This window comes from Vidua chalybeata, chromosome 14 (assembly GCF_026979565.1).
Source record: "Vidua chalybeata isolate OUT-0048 chromosome 14, bVidCha1 merged haplotype, whole genome shotgun sequence".
Classification (NCBI taxonomy): domain Eukaryota; kingdom Metazoa; phylum Chordata; class Aves; order Passeriformes; family Viduidae; genus Vidua; species Vidua chalybeata.
In genome coordinates this window covers 19,932,700-19,946,420 of record NC_071543.1, presented here as the reverse complement: position 1 = coordinate 19,946,420, position 13,721 = coordinate 19,932,700, and the positions used below count along the sequence as shown (strand labels likewise).

Sequence of the window (13,721 nt, the reverse complement as noted above, 5' to 3'; positions counted from 1 at the left end):
TTAGTTGCTTATGAACTCTGTGGTCTGTGCTAGAAAATCCTAAAATTGGTGGTTTATTCCATTGACTTAATTTCTAATATAAAAGAGTTGGCAAATAGTTCTGCTTCTAAATGCCCACAATTTGAGAGTATAAATCCCACACAAAAATATACACAGAGAACAAACAAACGCACATAAAGTTAGTGTTTGCTATGACTCCATGAGTAAGAAACACAAGTTTTTATCTCCTTCACTCAGTTAAAAATCTTGCTGATTTGGAGAGAATTAGAGTATTAGTAGGTTACATGGGATAAGGATTTAAAGGAGAAGAGGCATGCCAGGAGGTTTAAGTACCATAACACTAAATAGTTTCTGAGAGTTCTCTTAAAATATATTTGCCAGCTGCTAGTGACTCTGATAATAACTTACTGATACAACGAGGCAAAATTAGGGTCATGCAAGCACATGCAAGAAGCATTAACAGGAACAAGCATTCTCTGCCACGACAAGCCAAAGAGATGTATCTACGCTTACCTTTAAGATATAAGACATCCTCTACAATGAATATGCAAAGAAAGAGAAGATGGGTATGAGAGACTGATGATTTTTATCACCAAGTCCATTAAATCCACAATTCTAAACCACATTTCAGTGTTAGTCCTGAGATTAATGCAGCACACTCTCTGTACTGGTTTTAAAGCTCTATCAACATGCAAAGGAACACCGTGTCATGCAAAACTGAAAATTTACATGTGAGACGCAGGATGAGTGGGCATTAATACACTCTAAACACAGAGAACATGCCTCCTTGGTTAGTAGTGGGTGTCTGTGGATGTTGGTTGCCTAAACTGGTGCTTACAAGTGCAGGAGCCCCATGTGCCTGGCTCCATCCAAGTCCCAGGAAGCACTCAGGGCCTGCACTCAACACCAACCCTAAGGGCCTCAACCCAACCTCGTCAGGATGCCAGGACACTCTGCCCACCCTGGTGACAATCTCCTGGGACTCCATCTTCTCAAAAGGGACCTTCCATCCTCGCTGAAGACGTGACCGTGTCAGGCATCAGAACTGCAACACCTCCCTGCTTCACTGGCAGGGACGGGGAGCTCCCTGCACATCCTATGAAGGATTCCACCCCTGGGGTGCTTGATCCAGGGAGCCACAAGGCTCTCCTGCAGGTCTGCCCAGCAAAGTCCTGAACCCTGATGTTATAAAGCCTTCCCCTAATGCAAAGCAGCCAGTTAAAAAAAAAAAAAAAAAAAAAAAAAAAGTAGTAGAAGAAAAGAACTGTAAATCGTTTTCCCTTTGCTAAACTGAATCCAGACACAGCATTTTACCCACAGAACTTACCTGTTCTGTCATTTCAAATGATTACTGGAAACAGAACAGGAAAAATACCCAATTTCAATGGAAATAACAAGAGTGAGGTGCCATACACAAGCAGGGTCTGAGGTTTCCTGAGCTGGGTACAAGGAAGTGTACAAGACTATGCCATCCCATCATACACTATGAGAAGACAAGTAAAGTAACACTGGATGTCAAAAAATCTCAGCTCATTTAATCAAACTGTTCCATTCACTTCCCTGCAAGTAACCTTTGAAATTTGTATTCCTTCATTATATCTTCATTATAGGAAGGTGCTTGCATGGAGCTTTCAGCATTCTTTATTTTGTGCTTTACTTTAAATTAAAAAAACCTAAAATACATTGAAATAGGGATTCTGTTTAGGGATTAAGCATCCCAGAGGGAGAGATGAGACAGACATGGATCTGCTTGGGCCAGCAACCAGACTTATTCCCTATCTATCATCACCGGCTTTTGTCCATGAGTCTCTCCCCAGGCCCAGGCAGGACTGACTGAATACCAGGCTGTGCCTGCCCAACTCTGCTGGACATGTTGGCCTTTGGGTTTCTACCGACATGGTCAGCACAGCCTGTTCCCATAGAAGCCACATTTTTGGTCCTGTGACATCGTGCAGGATACCATCCAGCATCCTATCTCTTGGGACTCGCTGTGGGCTAGGCCTCTATGGCAAAACCCTCTCCCCTGCTTTCAACACAGAGAGTTTAACTCCTGCTATGAGTGGCAGGGGACAAGAAACTGCAAAGGACCATGGTATTAATGATATCACTCAATCTGTTGTTTTTCTCACAGAAAAATTTCTCTTTTACCTCAAGTCTCTAGCTATATTTTTAATTCACCACACAAGCAAGAAATGGTTTAGCCTCCATTAGGAATTTGGAACATGCAAAGGTTATGGGTCATTTTCAGTCTGCTCAGTTGGTATTTAAACAATTTAATTCTCAAACTGAAATGTCTTTACAAATTCTAAGAAATAAATGCAACAAGATGCAATGAGGCTACTTAAAGCCTCTACCTGGAGCAGCAGACCCACAGTTCTGCCAGCTGCCAGACTCTCCATCCCTAAATGCTGGGAGGGCTGAGGGGATCCAAGCCCCCTCCCTGCCCCCATCCCTACCGGGGTAGAAACACTCCCAGGGCTGCTGTACCAAGAAAGGTAGCTGACTCAGACCCAGAGTGCTCACTCAATAAAAGGAACATTACCTGAGATACTGGTGAGTAATTCCAAAAATTTAACATGAGGTAGGGAAGGAGAGTACTACAGCTGTGGTGCAGGGTGACAACAGAGGCAGGCTGTATTTTGGGTTTTCCCACACCAGCTCCCAGCTCGGGATTCCTGCAGGTGAAGCCATCCCTCGCTGATGCCTCCCAGCAGGACCTAGTTGTGTAACACTCGGGTGGGTGGCAAAGGAGGGTCAAACCCCACATCCTACTCCAGCCACCAAAACAGGGTGGAAGACACGAGAAACATGGGCAGGCATTTTGCCTCTTCCTTGTGGTGCACTATCACTTCTCAATCCTGTACCACTGAGTTGCTGCCACAGCTGGAGCTGCAACACATTCCAGCAGGGAGCAGGCCCCTGTCCACAGCTCAGACCAAGGCAGGAAGGAGGAGAGGAGGCAGCTCCACCATGGTACTTCCAAAAGACAGGGCTTAATGGGCTCAACCCAGATGTGGGACTGGTGAAATCCAGCAGCTGAGAGTGCTGGCTATGGCAGCCAACAGCTAACATCCAGCCTGCAAACACATGTACTCATGAGTGCCATGTAGCACAAAGCCCAGGACAGTGACCTACATCCATGACAGGACTGGGGCCAAAGTGGCAGAGTAATTTCTCTCAACATCCCCAAGAACTTACATTTCTGTGCCCTTGCTGTGGGATAAAAAACCTGGACACAAGGTCTAGGGATTGTGTGAAATCAGGGTCCTGGATAGGCAGGTGGGATTATTACCTCTTTGTAACTCAGTGCTGCTGAAGGTCTGAGTGGAGGAGCAGGACGAAGGCAGCTCAAGCTCCAGGGCTTGAGGATTTTGGGGGGTTCCAGAGGCCCACGAATCTGCCCAGCTGAACTAAATGTCTGAGAAAATAGATGAGAAGCAAACCAAGACTGTTAACCACCAAACAAGGCAGAGAAGTGCAGGGGGATGGACAAGTGTTGAGATACTGAGCCATCTAAGTTGCAATAAAAATAGGGCAGGATACATGTACAAGCACAACACGGTTACAAAGAAAGGGCAAGATGTGTCTTACAGCTGTCATGTTACCTCAGAGTCAGGGTGCTGCTGAAACAGAGAGCTCAGGCAGCAGTGAGGAACCCAGGCAGCAGAGGCCAGGAGGTGAAACTTACCGAATGAGGGCTCCAGGACTGTGTTTTGGAGACAGTGCTGCATGTCCCTTTGGTCAGCCTTTGCAAGTGGTCAAGCCATTCGTGCAAGTCCTGGCTGGTGCTGCAGGACACAGTGATCCGCTCCATCGTGTTCCCTATGGCAGAGGGTTAAATAACTGTCTTTAGCAAGTGGCAGAGCAAGTGGTAGGAGGAAACACAGCATGAGATCAGCTCAGTGCAGCAGGAAATGGCTCCTCTGTTTGCACAGTCCAGTGGCTCCAAAAAGCCCAGGGCAAAGATACAAGCATTAATCATTAAGAATCATTAAGGTTGGAAAAGACATCTAAGATCACCAAGTCCAGCCATTAACCAGCACTGTAAGGTGTACCACTAAAGCACATCCCTAAGCATCTCATCTACAATGATGATGTGACTGCCCATTCTGCTCCAGGCAACCACTGACAGTGTGGGAGCTGCAAGAAATGCTAAGGGAGCTGGTGAGATGAATGTGTGAGGATTATATCATGTTGAAGGTCATTAAACACAATATTTCCATGATTAACAGGATCCTGACACCAAATACCACCAGCACAAACAGCTGCACTGCAGCCCCGGCACTGAGCATGAAATGACTGTGTATACCTACAAGTTATGAGATAAATTGAAGGGGAAAATGGGATGAAAGCTCCCTCATAACCAGAACCATGTATCTGTCAATAAATGAGGTACTCAGAGTACAAGGGGTAGTTACTGGATGCAGACAGGGTACACCAGTGCAGAGCAGTGCTCCTGGGGCGAGAGATTTGTCTCATACAAAACACTATGGTCTCCAAAAGCAGCCAGAAGCAGAGCTCCAGGGCACTTGAAGGATATTGCCTCAAGCAGGACAGAGGTGCTCAGAAACTCAGACAACACATGGTAAAAGAGCAGGAGGAAGATCATGGCAGGGGGTTAGTGGAAGGAGCACCAGTACTTCCAGTGGCAACTGTGGCTTGCACTGGGAAGAATGCCCCAGGCGGAGGGCCCCACTGACCTGTGATTTCAAACATGTGCTCATTCCCTTCGGCATCTTCCAGCTTTGTCAGCATCATTCCTGTCAAAGGCAGTTTTCCCTGGGAGAATTGAAGAGCAGTCAGTGTCTGCAGGTGTTGTTCTGCTTGTTTCTGCTGATTCCTTTCTCTTTGGAAATCACCATTTAAAATTAATTTGTGAAGGCTTCAGACTGCATGAAAGTCTCCTTTAATGCATGGAACTAGATTTCCCTGCACAACTAGGTCAAACCCTGGAGATGAGGCTCCCATGACAACTGAGTCATCCCCGGCTCATCTGCCGCCCTTTCCCTTCATTCAGTGCAAACCTTTTTTACAGTCAAGTCAGAAGGATCAATTTCCCCTGGCTTTTTCTGAAAGCCTTCCCCATCCCTCTAATTTGCATGCCGAACTGCCTGCTCACCTTACTCCCACCAGTGGGTCAAGTCAGAAAACCCAGCCAAATATTTCCCAAATCTTTCTCATTTCCCTTGCTACGACAAATGACACATCAAAACAAGAGCATCCTTTTCCTGGCAGTATTGATGGTTTCAGACAGCTGGAGAAAAGCCAAGCTCAAGTGCTCAACAGCCATTGGATGGTATGGAAAATAATAAAACACAAGAAATGCAGAGTTATATGTAGTACCTCATGGAATGGAATTCTCATGCTCTTTGCAGTGGGCTTTATAAGTATTTTCCAGAGATGTCACAAAACTGAGAGCCAGTTGGCTGGTCAAAACACTACAGCTGGGTCAGGACACCTTACACACACACCCCACTCTCAGAAACAGCAGGTATAACAACAGGTTTTGAGGTTTTTAATTTTTTTTTTAATTTCATAGCATTCACTTACCAAATGCTGTTTAACCAATTATCAGGACAAAGGCATTGATTATCCTGGCACATAGTAAAGCCAAGTCCCCATTCCCAGGCTGGGGTGTTTGCAGCACAACAGAGAGTTCAAAGGATGCAGAGGACTTGAATCTGATAAGAACTATCTGTTTTGCTTTTTTACACCGAATGCCTTGCAACTTCAAACTCAGCAGGCCTACCTGATAGATGAACCCACTCATCCGTGGGCTTGCAGACAGCATCAGCAAAACACTGGAAAATAACAAGAAATACCGCTCCTCTTTCTCCTGGGGGGGATAAGAATTTAAGTTAGTCCAGTCTGCAATGCATCACAAGCATCTGTCTCTAGGAAACTGAACGTGTTGCAGCTGGAATCACAGCCTGTGAGATCACCCCCAAACCAACTATTTTGGCTTTATTTTCTTTACAGCATCTCATTTATGTACCAATTTTCCCTGCAGAGATTTTTGCCTGCATCCTGCTAATCCTCTTTCAATCATTGCAGAGTGCCTCGGAAGGCCTTATGCTCCCCAGCATCTCACATCCCAAACAAGAAAGACTTTTGGGACTAGATGCTGCATGGGTTGGTTTTACAAGTCTTCCCTTCCCAGGGAAAAATTGCAACAGCAAGCAACTCAGTGCTAACAGGTATTTTCCTACACTAAGCATGGAGCTCCATGGCTTTAGCACCACTGGGGAAGGTCTGTGTCAGGCACTGGTGAGATGTGTCAGGATTAGTAGGACAAGAATCACTCCAGTTAGTTCCAAAACACAATCAGCTCTGGGGTGGGGCATCAGAGCAGCCCCTGTGATGCACATAGGACATTTTCTAGTCACTCTCATTTCTCAGAGTAAGTCACAGGGGAGAAAGAGGGAAATTAATGTGCTACATGACACTGAGATACTTCTTCTCTTGAAAAGTGGGTCACCAAAGGCCTGAAGCTAAGCTTACGGGGTGCCTGATTCACTCCAAAGACGTGCATAGTCACATTGCACAGCTCTTCCCAAGATAAAATTATTTATCAGCATTATTTGTCATCAGTTTGTGGCCTGGAAGGAGAGGAACTAGTGCCTCACATCACTTACCCTGGGAGCAAGTGGGTATTCAGACATGAGGTCTACAGCCAGCAGAAGGAACACCACACTCACCTCACTTCCCCCAGACTGCACCATGACCTGGGACATGTAGATGACGTTTCCCATCATTTTTATGTCCTCTCCTTCCCAGCGCTGGATGGATTCAGAAAGGATTTGCAGCTCAAGTTGTTTCCTCTTCCTCAGCTCCTGGCATTGTGACTGGGAATCACAGCAGAGCTTTGTCAGCTGAAGGGCAGAAGCCAACCCAAACCATCCCAGTTTCACCAGCAACAACTCACACAGCCCTGTGGGCTATGGGATGGTCATGTCAGGGATCAGGAAAGCCTGCTTTGGCTCCATTATATAAAGTCTGTTAAAAAATCACATCCCAGTGATTTATGAAGTAATGATTACATTCAAATGTCAAGGAAATTGCAAACTGCACTGAGCAAACTTTTCTTGCCAAACCAGCCCTGTCTCTGGGAGTTCAGGGTCGCAATTTCCAAACCATGACAGCTGCACAGTTAAATGTCTCTAATTTTGCTAGTGCTTAGAGGGATCTTGCCCATTTTTTTCAAACAGCAGAGCTGAACTTACAGCATTGCAAAGTCCCCACAAGTCAGATGGGTGGATATTTTCTAACCAAAATCTGGGAACCCAAAAGCAGGATTGGGTGGTGCTGTAGATTAGCACAAAAAATAATCTTCTGAAAGTGCTGTTATTGAAAAGACTGCACCACTGCTGGGCAGCTGGGGACTGGAGAAGCTCTAGGGAGTGACCAGTATCTCATCAGCTCTCAGCAAGAGAGGACAATGCTGTCTGAACAAAGAGTCCTGCAAATTCAAGCAATACTTTCTTTAACTGACCCCTCTGCCAACAGGGAAAATTGCTGCAAAGCTAAACCAGGGCTATTTTCATCAACTGCTTGTTTTTTTCCAAACTTCTTTTTCTGGAGATTTTCCTCCTTTCCAATTCACTGACTATCCAGCTCTCCAAAGAGAGACTGCATTGAGTCTAGTTTGAAACCACACACATTTGAACCAAACTGGGGTTTACTCTGGTTCTACAACTATTATATGTTTTGATGGCTCCCTAAGTGTCCTAATCCAATGTTCCCAGGATAAAAATGCAAATATAATCCACAGGAGTTCATCACAGTCTGTGCAGAGGCATCGCTGTGAATCACAGCGGCTCCTTGGTCCCTCCCTGCCTTTGCTTGGGAGCCTTTCTGGTCCTATAACAGGATCACATACCCATCACAAGGGGTATCTCTGCCTGTCTAACCTCAAATTCACACTGAACCTCTAGTTGTGTCATAATGACATTAAATTACTCATCACCCAAGTACACATTTCAAGTAAAACGATCCACCACTTACGAGATTTCCTAAAGATTAATGACACCTTGTAATTTAAATGAGTTATTCCCCTATTAGCTTCCAGAATAAATGGAAAGAGTGCTGAGTTTCTAAGTAAATGTAACATGATTACCCTTTCCTGTTTTCTATGAACTTTCTCTTCCCCATCTTTTATTTGCACTGCTAAACACTTGCATCTGTCACAAACGGGTGACATCTGTTGTGCTAAAGGAAGGAAGCTGGGCCATATCTGGAGTAGTTATAGTGAAAGGTTCTCTGTGGCTACAAAGCAAGAGAGACTAGAGGTTTTTTCCCATAAAAAGCTTTTCCAGGTAAAAACCTGTGTGCATCTGGATGGCTTTTCCGCCTCTATTTCATCTCAGTGCAGCAGGACTTTGAAGGGTGCAGGTGACAGAGTTCACAGAAATGGGTTTGTTATCTCTGACTCACCCATTCTCTCTGTTCCCCACTGATGGCCATGACACCTGGAGCCACAAATTACTGGAATGTGGGCCAAGCCTCCTGATGCCTGTGGAGCAAACCTCAGCAAAACCAAGAGTTACTCCATGGGCTCAGAGGGGAACTTCCTATTGACACCAGCACTTGGGTCAGTCACAGCTGTGCTAACCTCTCTCAATGAGCAAGTGGTTGGTCTAGTTTCAGGTGGAAAATGATTAGAGATTGGAGGCAACAGGACATGAAAGGGACTCTGCTGCCACCACGGTCCACACGTGGCTTTCAGTAACAGAGGAGAAACTTGGAGATCCACCATCTCTGCTCTGGCACCATAGAGCCAGCATGTACTTGCCACAGCCAGAGGAGCAACTCTAGGCTTGAAATGTGAAATTAAGTTTCTTTGTAACCCATGTTTTCCATTCCAAAAGACCTTTTTTTCCTAATGAGCAGACAAATGTCAGGCTTGACTCATTCTTCATGAAATGCAGACCTGAAATGGAGGGCTCTATTTTAAGAATTGCCACCTACCACAAGGGACTTGAAGGATGTGCTGGCTTTCAAAACATCTTCATGATCTGCATGCGCCTCCTAGTGAAGGGAAAGCAAATTCCTCAGCCATCAGCAGCAGCTGCACCCACCCTGAGCATTAACCCACCCTGAGCATCACCCACTGTTCCAGTAAACTCAGGGCTGAGGATAGGAGGTCCTATGGGCTTCAGGAGGAGGTCAAAGTCTCCCAGGTATCTTCCCCACCATCCACTTCAACAGGGCATGGCAAAAGGCAACTATGCAATTTACTGATACAAATTTAATGAGTGTGAAGGGGCCAGAGCAAAAGTAGGTATGACTGGACTTAGAACAAATCTGACTTGCAAAGAAAAATCAATAAAAACAGGCAGTGGTGCAGGGTGCACCTTCAGGAAGGAAACTTCCATTGCAGTGCCAGATATTCCAGCCACTGCCCCATCAAGTGTGGAAATCCATCACCATTAAGGTGGGGGCTTCACCTCTGGCTTTAAGGGAGGGCATGTCTGAGCAGAAAGCTCTTGGGCCAGGGTAAAAGCAGAATGGTGCCTCTTATCTCTGACCCCAGCTGTATGCTAATACTCTCCCAGAATGTTCTCCTGGATCTAAGGCCCTGCTCCTCACCACCAAGTCCTCATGCCAAGCAGATCATAAGGTGTCTAGGTAGTGATGGAGCTGCTCCTGCAGCCTGGCATTGCTCATCTGGAATGTGGGATGAGTGGCTGCCCTGAACACACCTGCCTCCTCAGCAGCTCTGCAGCAGTGCAGGGAATGTTGTGGTGTCCATCCACACTGCACACAGCCATCCTCTTCCCACAGCATCACAGCTTAAACCTCAGGCCTACTGATTCATGCAACAAAACTCCCACACTCAGCTTAGAAACCAAGACAAATAGGTGACATGTGTGTCCCCAAACCCACTGCTGAACTGCCTGCGAGGAGCAGGCAAAGAGCACAATGCATATCCTGCAAAGAGCACTTTATCCCTGCATGGGCACGGTGGCTGCAGCCAGGCTCAGCTCAGCCAGCTGAGAGGGAACAGGCAGGTCTGGAGTGTGTCTACCCTGCAGGCTCTCATGCCCTCTCCTATGCAGGAATATCCCTGGCTCAAGCATAGAAGTTTTAATCCTTTGGCTTGATTGTAGGTCATGGATAAATGTGCTGAGTTAACTGGTAATTAAAACTGGATGAGAAGAAAAAGAAAACTTGCTTTAAAACAGACTGTTACTTCTGTTTTCTTCAGCCCCTTGCACACCCCCGAGTTTTGCCTTCCTGCAGGAGTGCACCAGCACTGAGTAGCAGAGCTCCAGTAGCAGAGATCTCCCTGGGGCCTGGGGCAAAAAATGTCCTGAAGCACAATTGCTTCTTGCCAAGGAAGTCTCTGTGTCCCTGGCTGCTCTCCCTGTTCCCAGGGGCTCGCTCTCCACCCCTGTGTCTGTCTGTGCAGCTCTGCACCCACCCAGGAGCACAGCCCTGGGGCAAGGGGTGGGAATGTGCCTGCAAGCCACAGGAGTGAGTGGCCAGGCTTAGGAATCTCATCAAATGATAACAAAAACACAGATTTATTCTCAGCTGTGAAAATAAACAGCAGCTATAGCCCGACTCTAGACTCTGCTTTTACTTGTGCTGGAAATGGCCCATCTTTGGGGAAGGGCTGAGGTGAAGAGCAGGCAATGTGTTTCCACAACATTTCTCAGACTCTTCCATCAGTTTCTCATTTTTAATCTGAAAGGTGGATAATGTCTGGGGCATGTGGGACATCTCCTTGGAGATGTGGTAAATACTTTTAGCCATGATGCTCAAATACCAAAAGGTAGAGGTGTCTCTTGAAGCTCAGAGAGCAGTTCTGGCAGCATCAAGGGGCAGAGCCTGCCCAGCAGCCCCACACCCCAGCTACCTCCATATGCCGCTCCAGCTCCTGCAGCAGTGTCACGTATTTATCCAGCCTCAGGAAGGGCTTGCTGAGGCTTGTGGTCAGGATGAGAATGCCTGGGCTGGCTGCACCTTGGCTCTCCATGAACTTCTCCAGCTCATCACTATAAAAAGAGACAACAACATCAACAAAAAAAAAAACAAGGAGGGCTCTCAAAAAAAAAAAAAAAAACCAAGAAAAACAACAAAGAGCTGAGGGCTATGTTTTGTCCATGCTCTCCTGATGGCCAGGGCTCTGCTCTGAGCCCGATCCCCTCTGAGCACCCCCCACCCACACCATGGAACAGGCAGGGAGCTTCTACCCAAGCAAGACCTTTCTCCTCTGGAAAGCAGGAGAGGATGTCGTGTGGCCACTGGTGTTGGAACGCACAGCTCCTGGGTGCCAGCGGCTGGTCTCCCAGCACAGCAAGGTGGCACAGGGCCAGGTATCAGGTGGATGGGGAGGAGGCAGGGGCAGGGGCTGCATAAACTGGTGTTGTGCTGGAGGAGGCTGCAGCAATGCACTGGGACCCTGCTGGAAGCTGTGATGCAGGTGTTTGCATGTATGTTGCTCCAGAGAACATGGCTTCTGTGTGTCAGCACATTTGCCAAAACTGATTCTTTGGTTGATTTAGGAAAAGGGATCAGACTGAGGAATCACATGAATGAGTCATTTGCTGGAGCCAGGCTTGTTGTTACACTGAATTAAAGCTGGATTTCAGCAGGTAAGTAAATACATTGTGAGTTCCCATTGCAGAATGGGAAGACTTCAACACTATGGAAGTGGTCCTGGCTTTCCCATCCTTGCAGGGAAGACAGCTAACCTACATTAGGGATGACACAGAGGTAGCATCTTGGCTTGGCACACTCTTGAGCAGGACATCACACAAATTCAAGTGTCTACTCATGTGGGTCACATTGAAGAAAGATGTTATTAATGTGATCTACCAATGACCCTGAAAATCAACCATTTGGTTGAATAGAAGCTCAGTGGATAAACTGGGTAACTGGGTCACTCGATGACCATTCTCCTTCTGCAGTGATGTGCTCCCCACTGTGGTGCCACAGGGGAACTCCCTCCCATTTCTCAGTGTGTGAGCACTTGAGCAGTGGGTCTGAAACAGCATCTGGGCTGTTTAGCAAGTAATAATCACAGAAGATCCTACTGCCAGAGCTGAGGCTGCCTGTTTGACCCAAGGTGAGAGTCCTGTGCAAAAAGGACCTGAGAGATCAGCTCTGAACACTAGCGATGTGAGTTGTCTCCATGCTGAAGCTGAAAGGCCCTGCTGAAAAGCTCGAAGTCCCAGCAGCAGGAAATACCCTTGACCTATTGTCAAAACATAGGTCAACAGCCATGCCAGGCCAAGTATTATTAACAAAAGTTAACTTTTTAAAGGAGTCTGAATCTCCTTCTCCATCACTCACCTGTGCTGTGTGAGGACATTCACTGCTGAAGGGTGGTTAGCACAGTATGTCAGGTACAGGGAGCGGAACTGGGGCATCAGGTTCATGAAACAGCCTCCCACACGCTGCTGGTTCTCAGGGAGCCTACAGACACCAACACACCAGCCATGTTAAGCCTCTGGATCTGCACCCTGCAGCTACAGCACTCTCAGGGACCTGCCCAGGAGCTACCCACTGCTCAGGGATGTTCCTGGGTCACCTCATAACTGCAGCACTCAGCAAAATATCCACACCTGCCACCTGGGGAGGAGGAAGAGGGGGTCCTCAGGTGGGTGTGGATTCCTGTGGTGCAGACAGTGAGCATCACAATCCATTATCAGCCTCAGACAACCTGTGACTCAACCTGATATGTCTCACCAGCAGAGCAACAGCTGGGATGATGAGGATGAGGATGTGCTGGAACTAAGGGCAGTGCGAGGGTGGGGGGGTACCACTCTCTGGGCTGCCCACTAATATGAAAAGACTGAGAAAGAAGGAGAAACCACAGCCTGAATATATTCTCATTATTCAGTCTTTCCCCATCTCTTTTCAGCCCTTAGCTAAGGCTAATCATGTCTGTCAGCTTCCCTACAGGAAATTATCACCTCTAATAATTTTCTCTTTGCTCCCTGGCAATTCCCATCTTCATGCCTGCCAGATCTCCCACCCTGTATGTGCCTGCATCTTGGGTTAGGCACACTTTTGTGTCAGGTCTAGTGACACCCATTCAGCAGATGCCTTTACACCAGCAATGTCAGAGTTCCTTCTGTCTTTCCTCCTGCCAAAGCTCTGCCTGCAACCTTTTCTCAGTCCTGTTATTTTCTTCTATATTTAACAAGTCTAAGACAGTAGTCAGGAGAAATATTAATGAACATGCCTTTCTATTGTTTTTGGCTACAGTTACAAAGCTTAACAACTTCAGTGCTATGACACAAACTTACTTTGCAACTTCTTCCAAGGCTTGGTTCAGTGTTTGCTGAAAAGCAGAGATTTCTTCCATGTTTCCTAGCAGTGTTGCGATGTCCCCGGTGCTGAGCCTGCAAGAGCCACATCACCAGTCATCATCAAAGAAAAGTTCCTCTCAGGAGCATCCCATTTTTATTCATTAGCAGCCCTTCCAAAAAGACACCAAAATTTCTCCTTCCCCAGATACAGCATTGGACAGAACACAAAATTCATGATCTATGAGCTACAGACCACAGTCTCCTAGAGAAGAAGTCTGCTGCCAAGGATTACCTTAATTGGATTTTAATCACTTAATCCCACAATTCTTCTCAGCTCTTTAGCTGTCTAATAGACATAGACAGGTGGGATTTCAGCCAGAGGTGGGCAGGGAGGTGTGTGCACAGAAGAGAGTTTTGTCTTCAGGGATTCATGCCATGGGTTTCCCTATGGGAGGAAGG

The 13,721-nt window shown here is 46.8% G+C and overlaps 1 protein-coding gene across 8 annotated transcripts in view; it reads right to left on the bottom strand.

Annotated features, from left to right (window-relative positions):
- ARHGEF6 (Rac/Cdc42 guanine nucleotide exchange factor 6) overlaps positions 1-13,721 on the bottom strand; it is a 38,808-nt gene that overhangs the window by 6,355 nt on the left and 18,732 nt on the right. For 6 of the 8 annotated variants that reach the window (XR_008433423.1, XM_053955717.1, XM_053955716.1 and 3 more), the window contains 10 exons: positions 13,260-13,355; positions 12,301-12,423; positions 10,862-11,000; positions 8,968-9,027; positions 6,699-6,845; positions 5,750-5,836; positions 4,701-4,779; positions 3,689-3,822; positions 3,293-3,418; positions 514-534 (listed from right to left, as the gene is read on the bottom strand). Coding sequence is in view for 7 of the 8 variants with exons in the window: in XM_053955717.1 (XP_053811692.1) it covers positions 514-534; positions 3,293-3,418; positions 3,689-3,822; positions 4,701-4,779; positions 5,750-5,836; positions 6,699-6,845; positions 8,968-9,027; positions 10,862-11,000; positions 12,301-12,423; positions 13,260-13,355 (1,012 nt within the window). In the remaining variant the exon portion in view is untranslated. The remainder of the gene's footprint in view (positions 1-513; positions 535-3,292; positions 3,419-3,688; positions 3,823-4,700; positions 4,780-5,749; positions 5,837-6,698; positions 6,846-8,967; positions 9,028-10,861; positions 11,001-12,300; positions 12,424-13,259; positions 13,356-13,721) is intronic. The other 2 variants (XM_053955712.1, XM_053955713.1) reach the window with 2 other exon arrangements.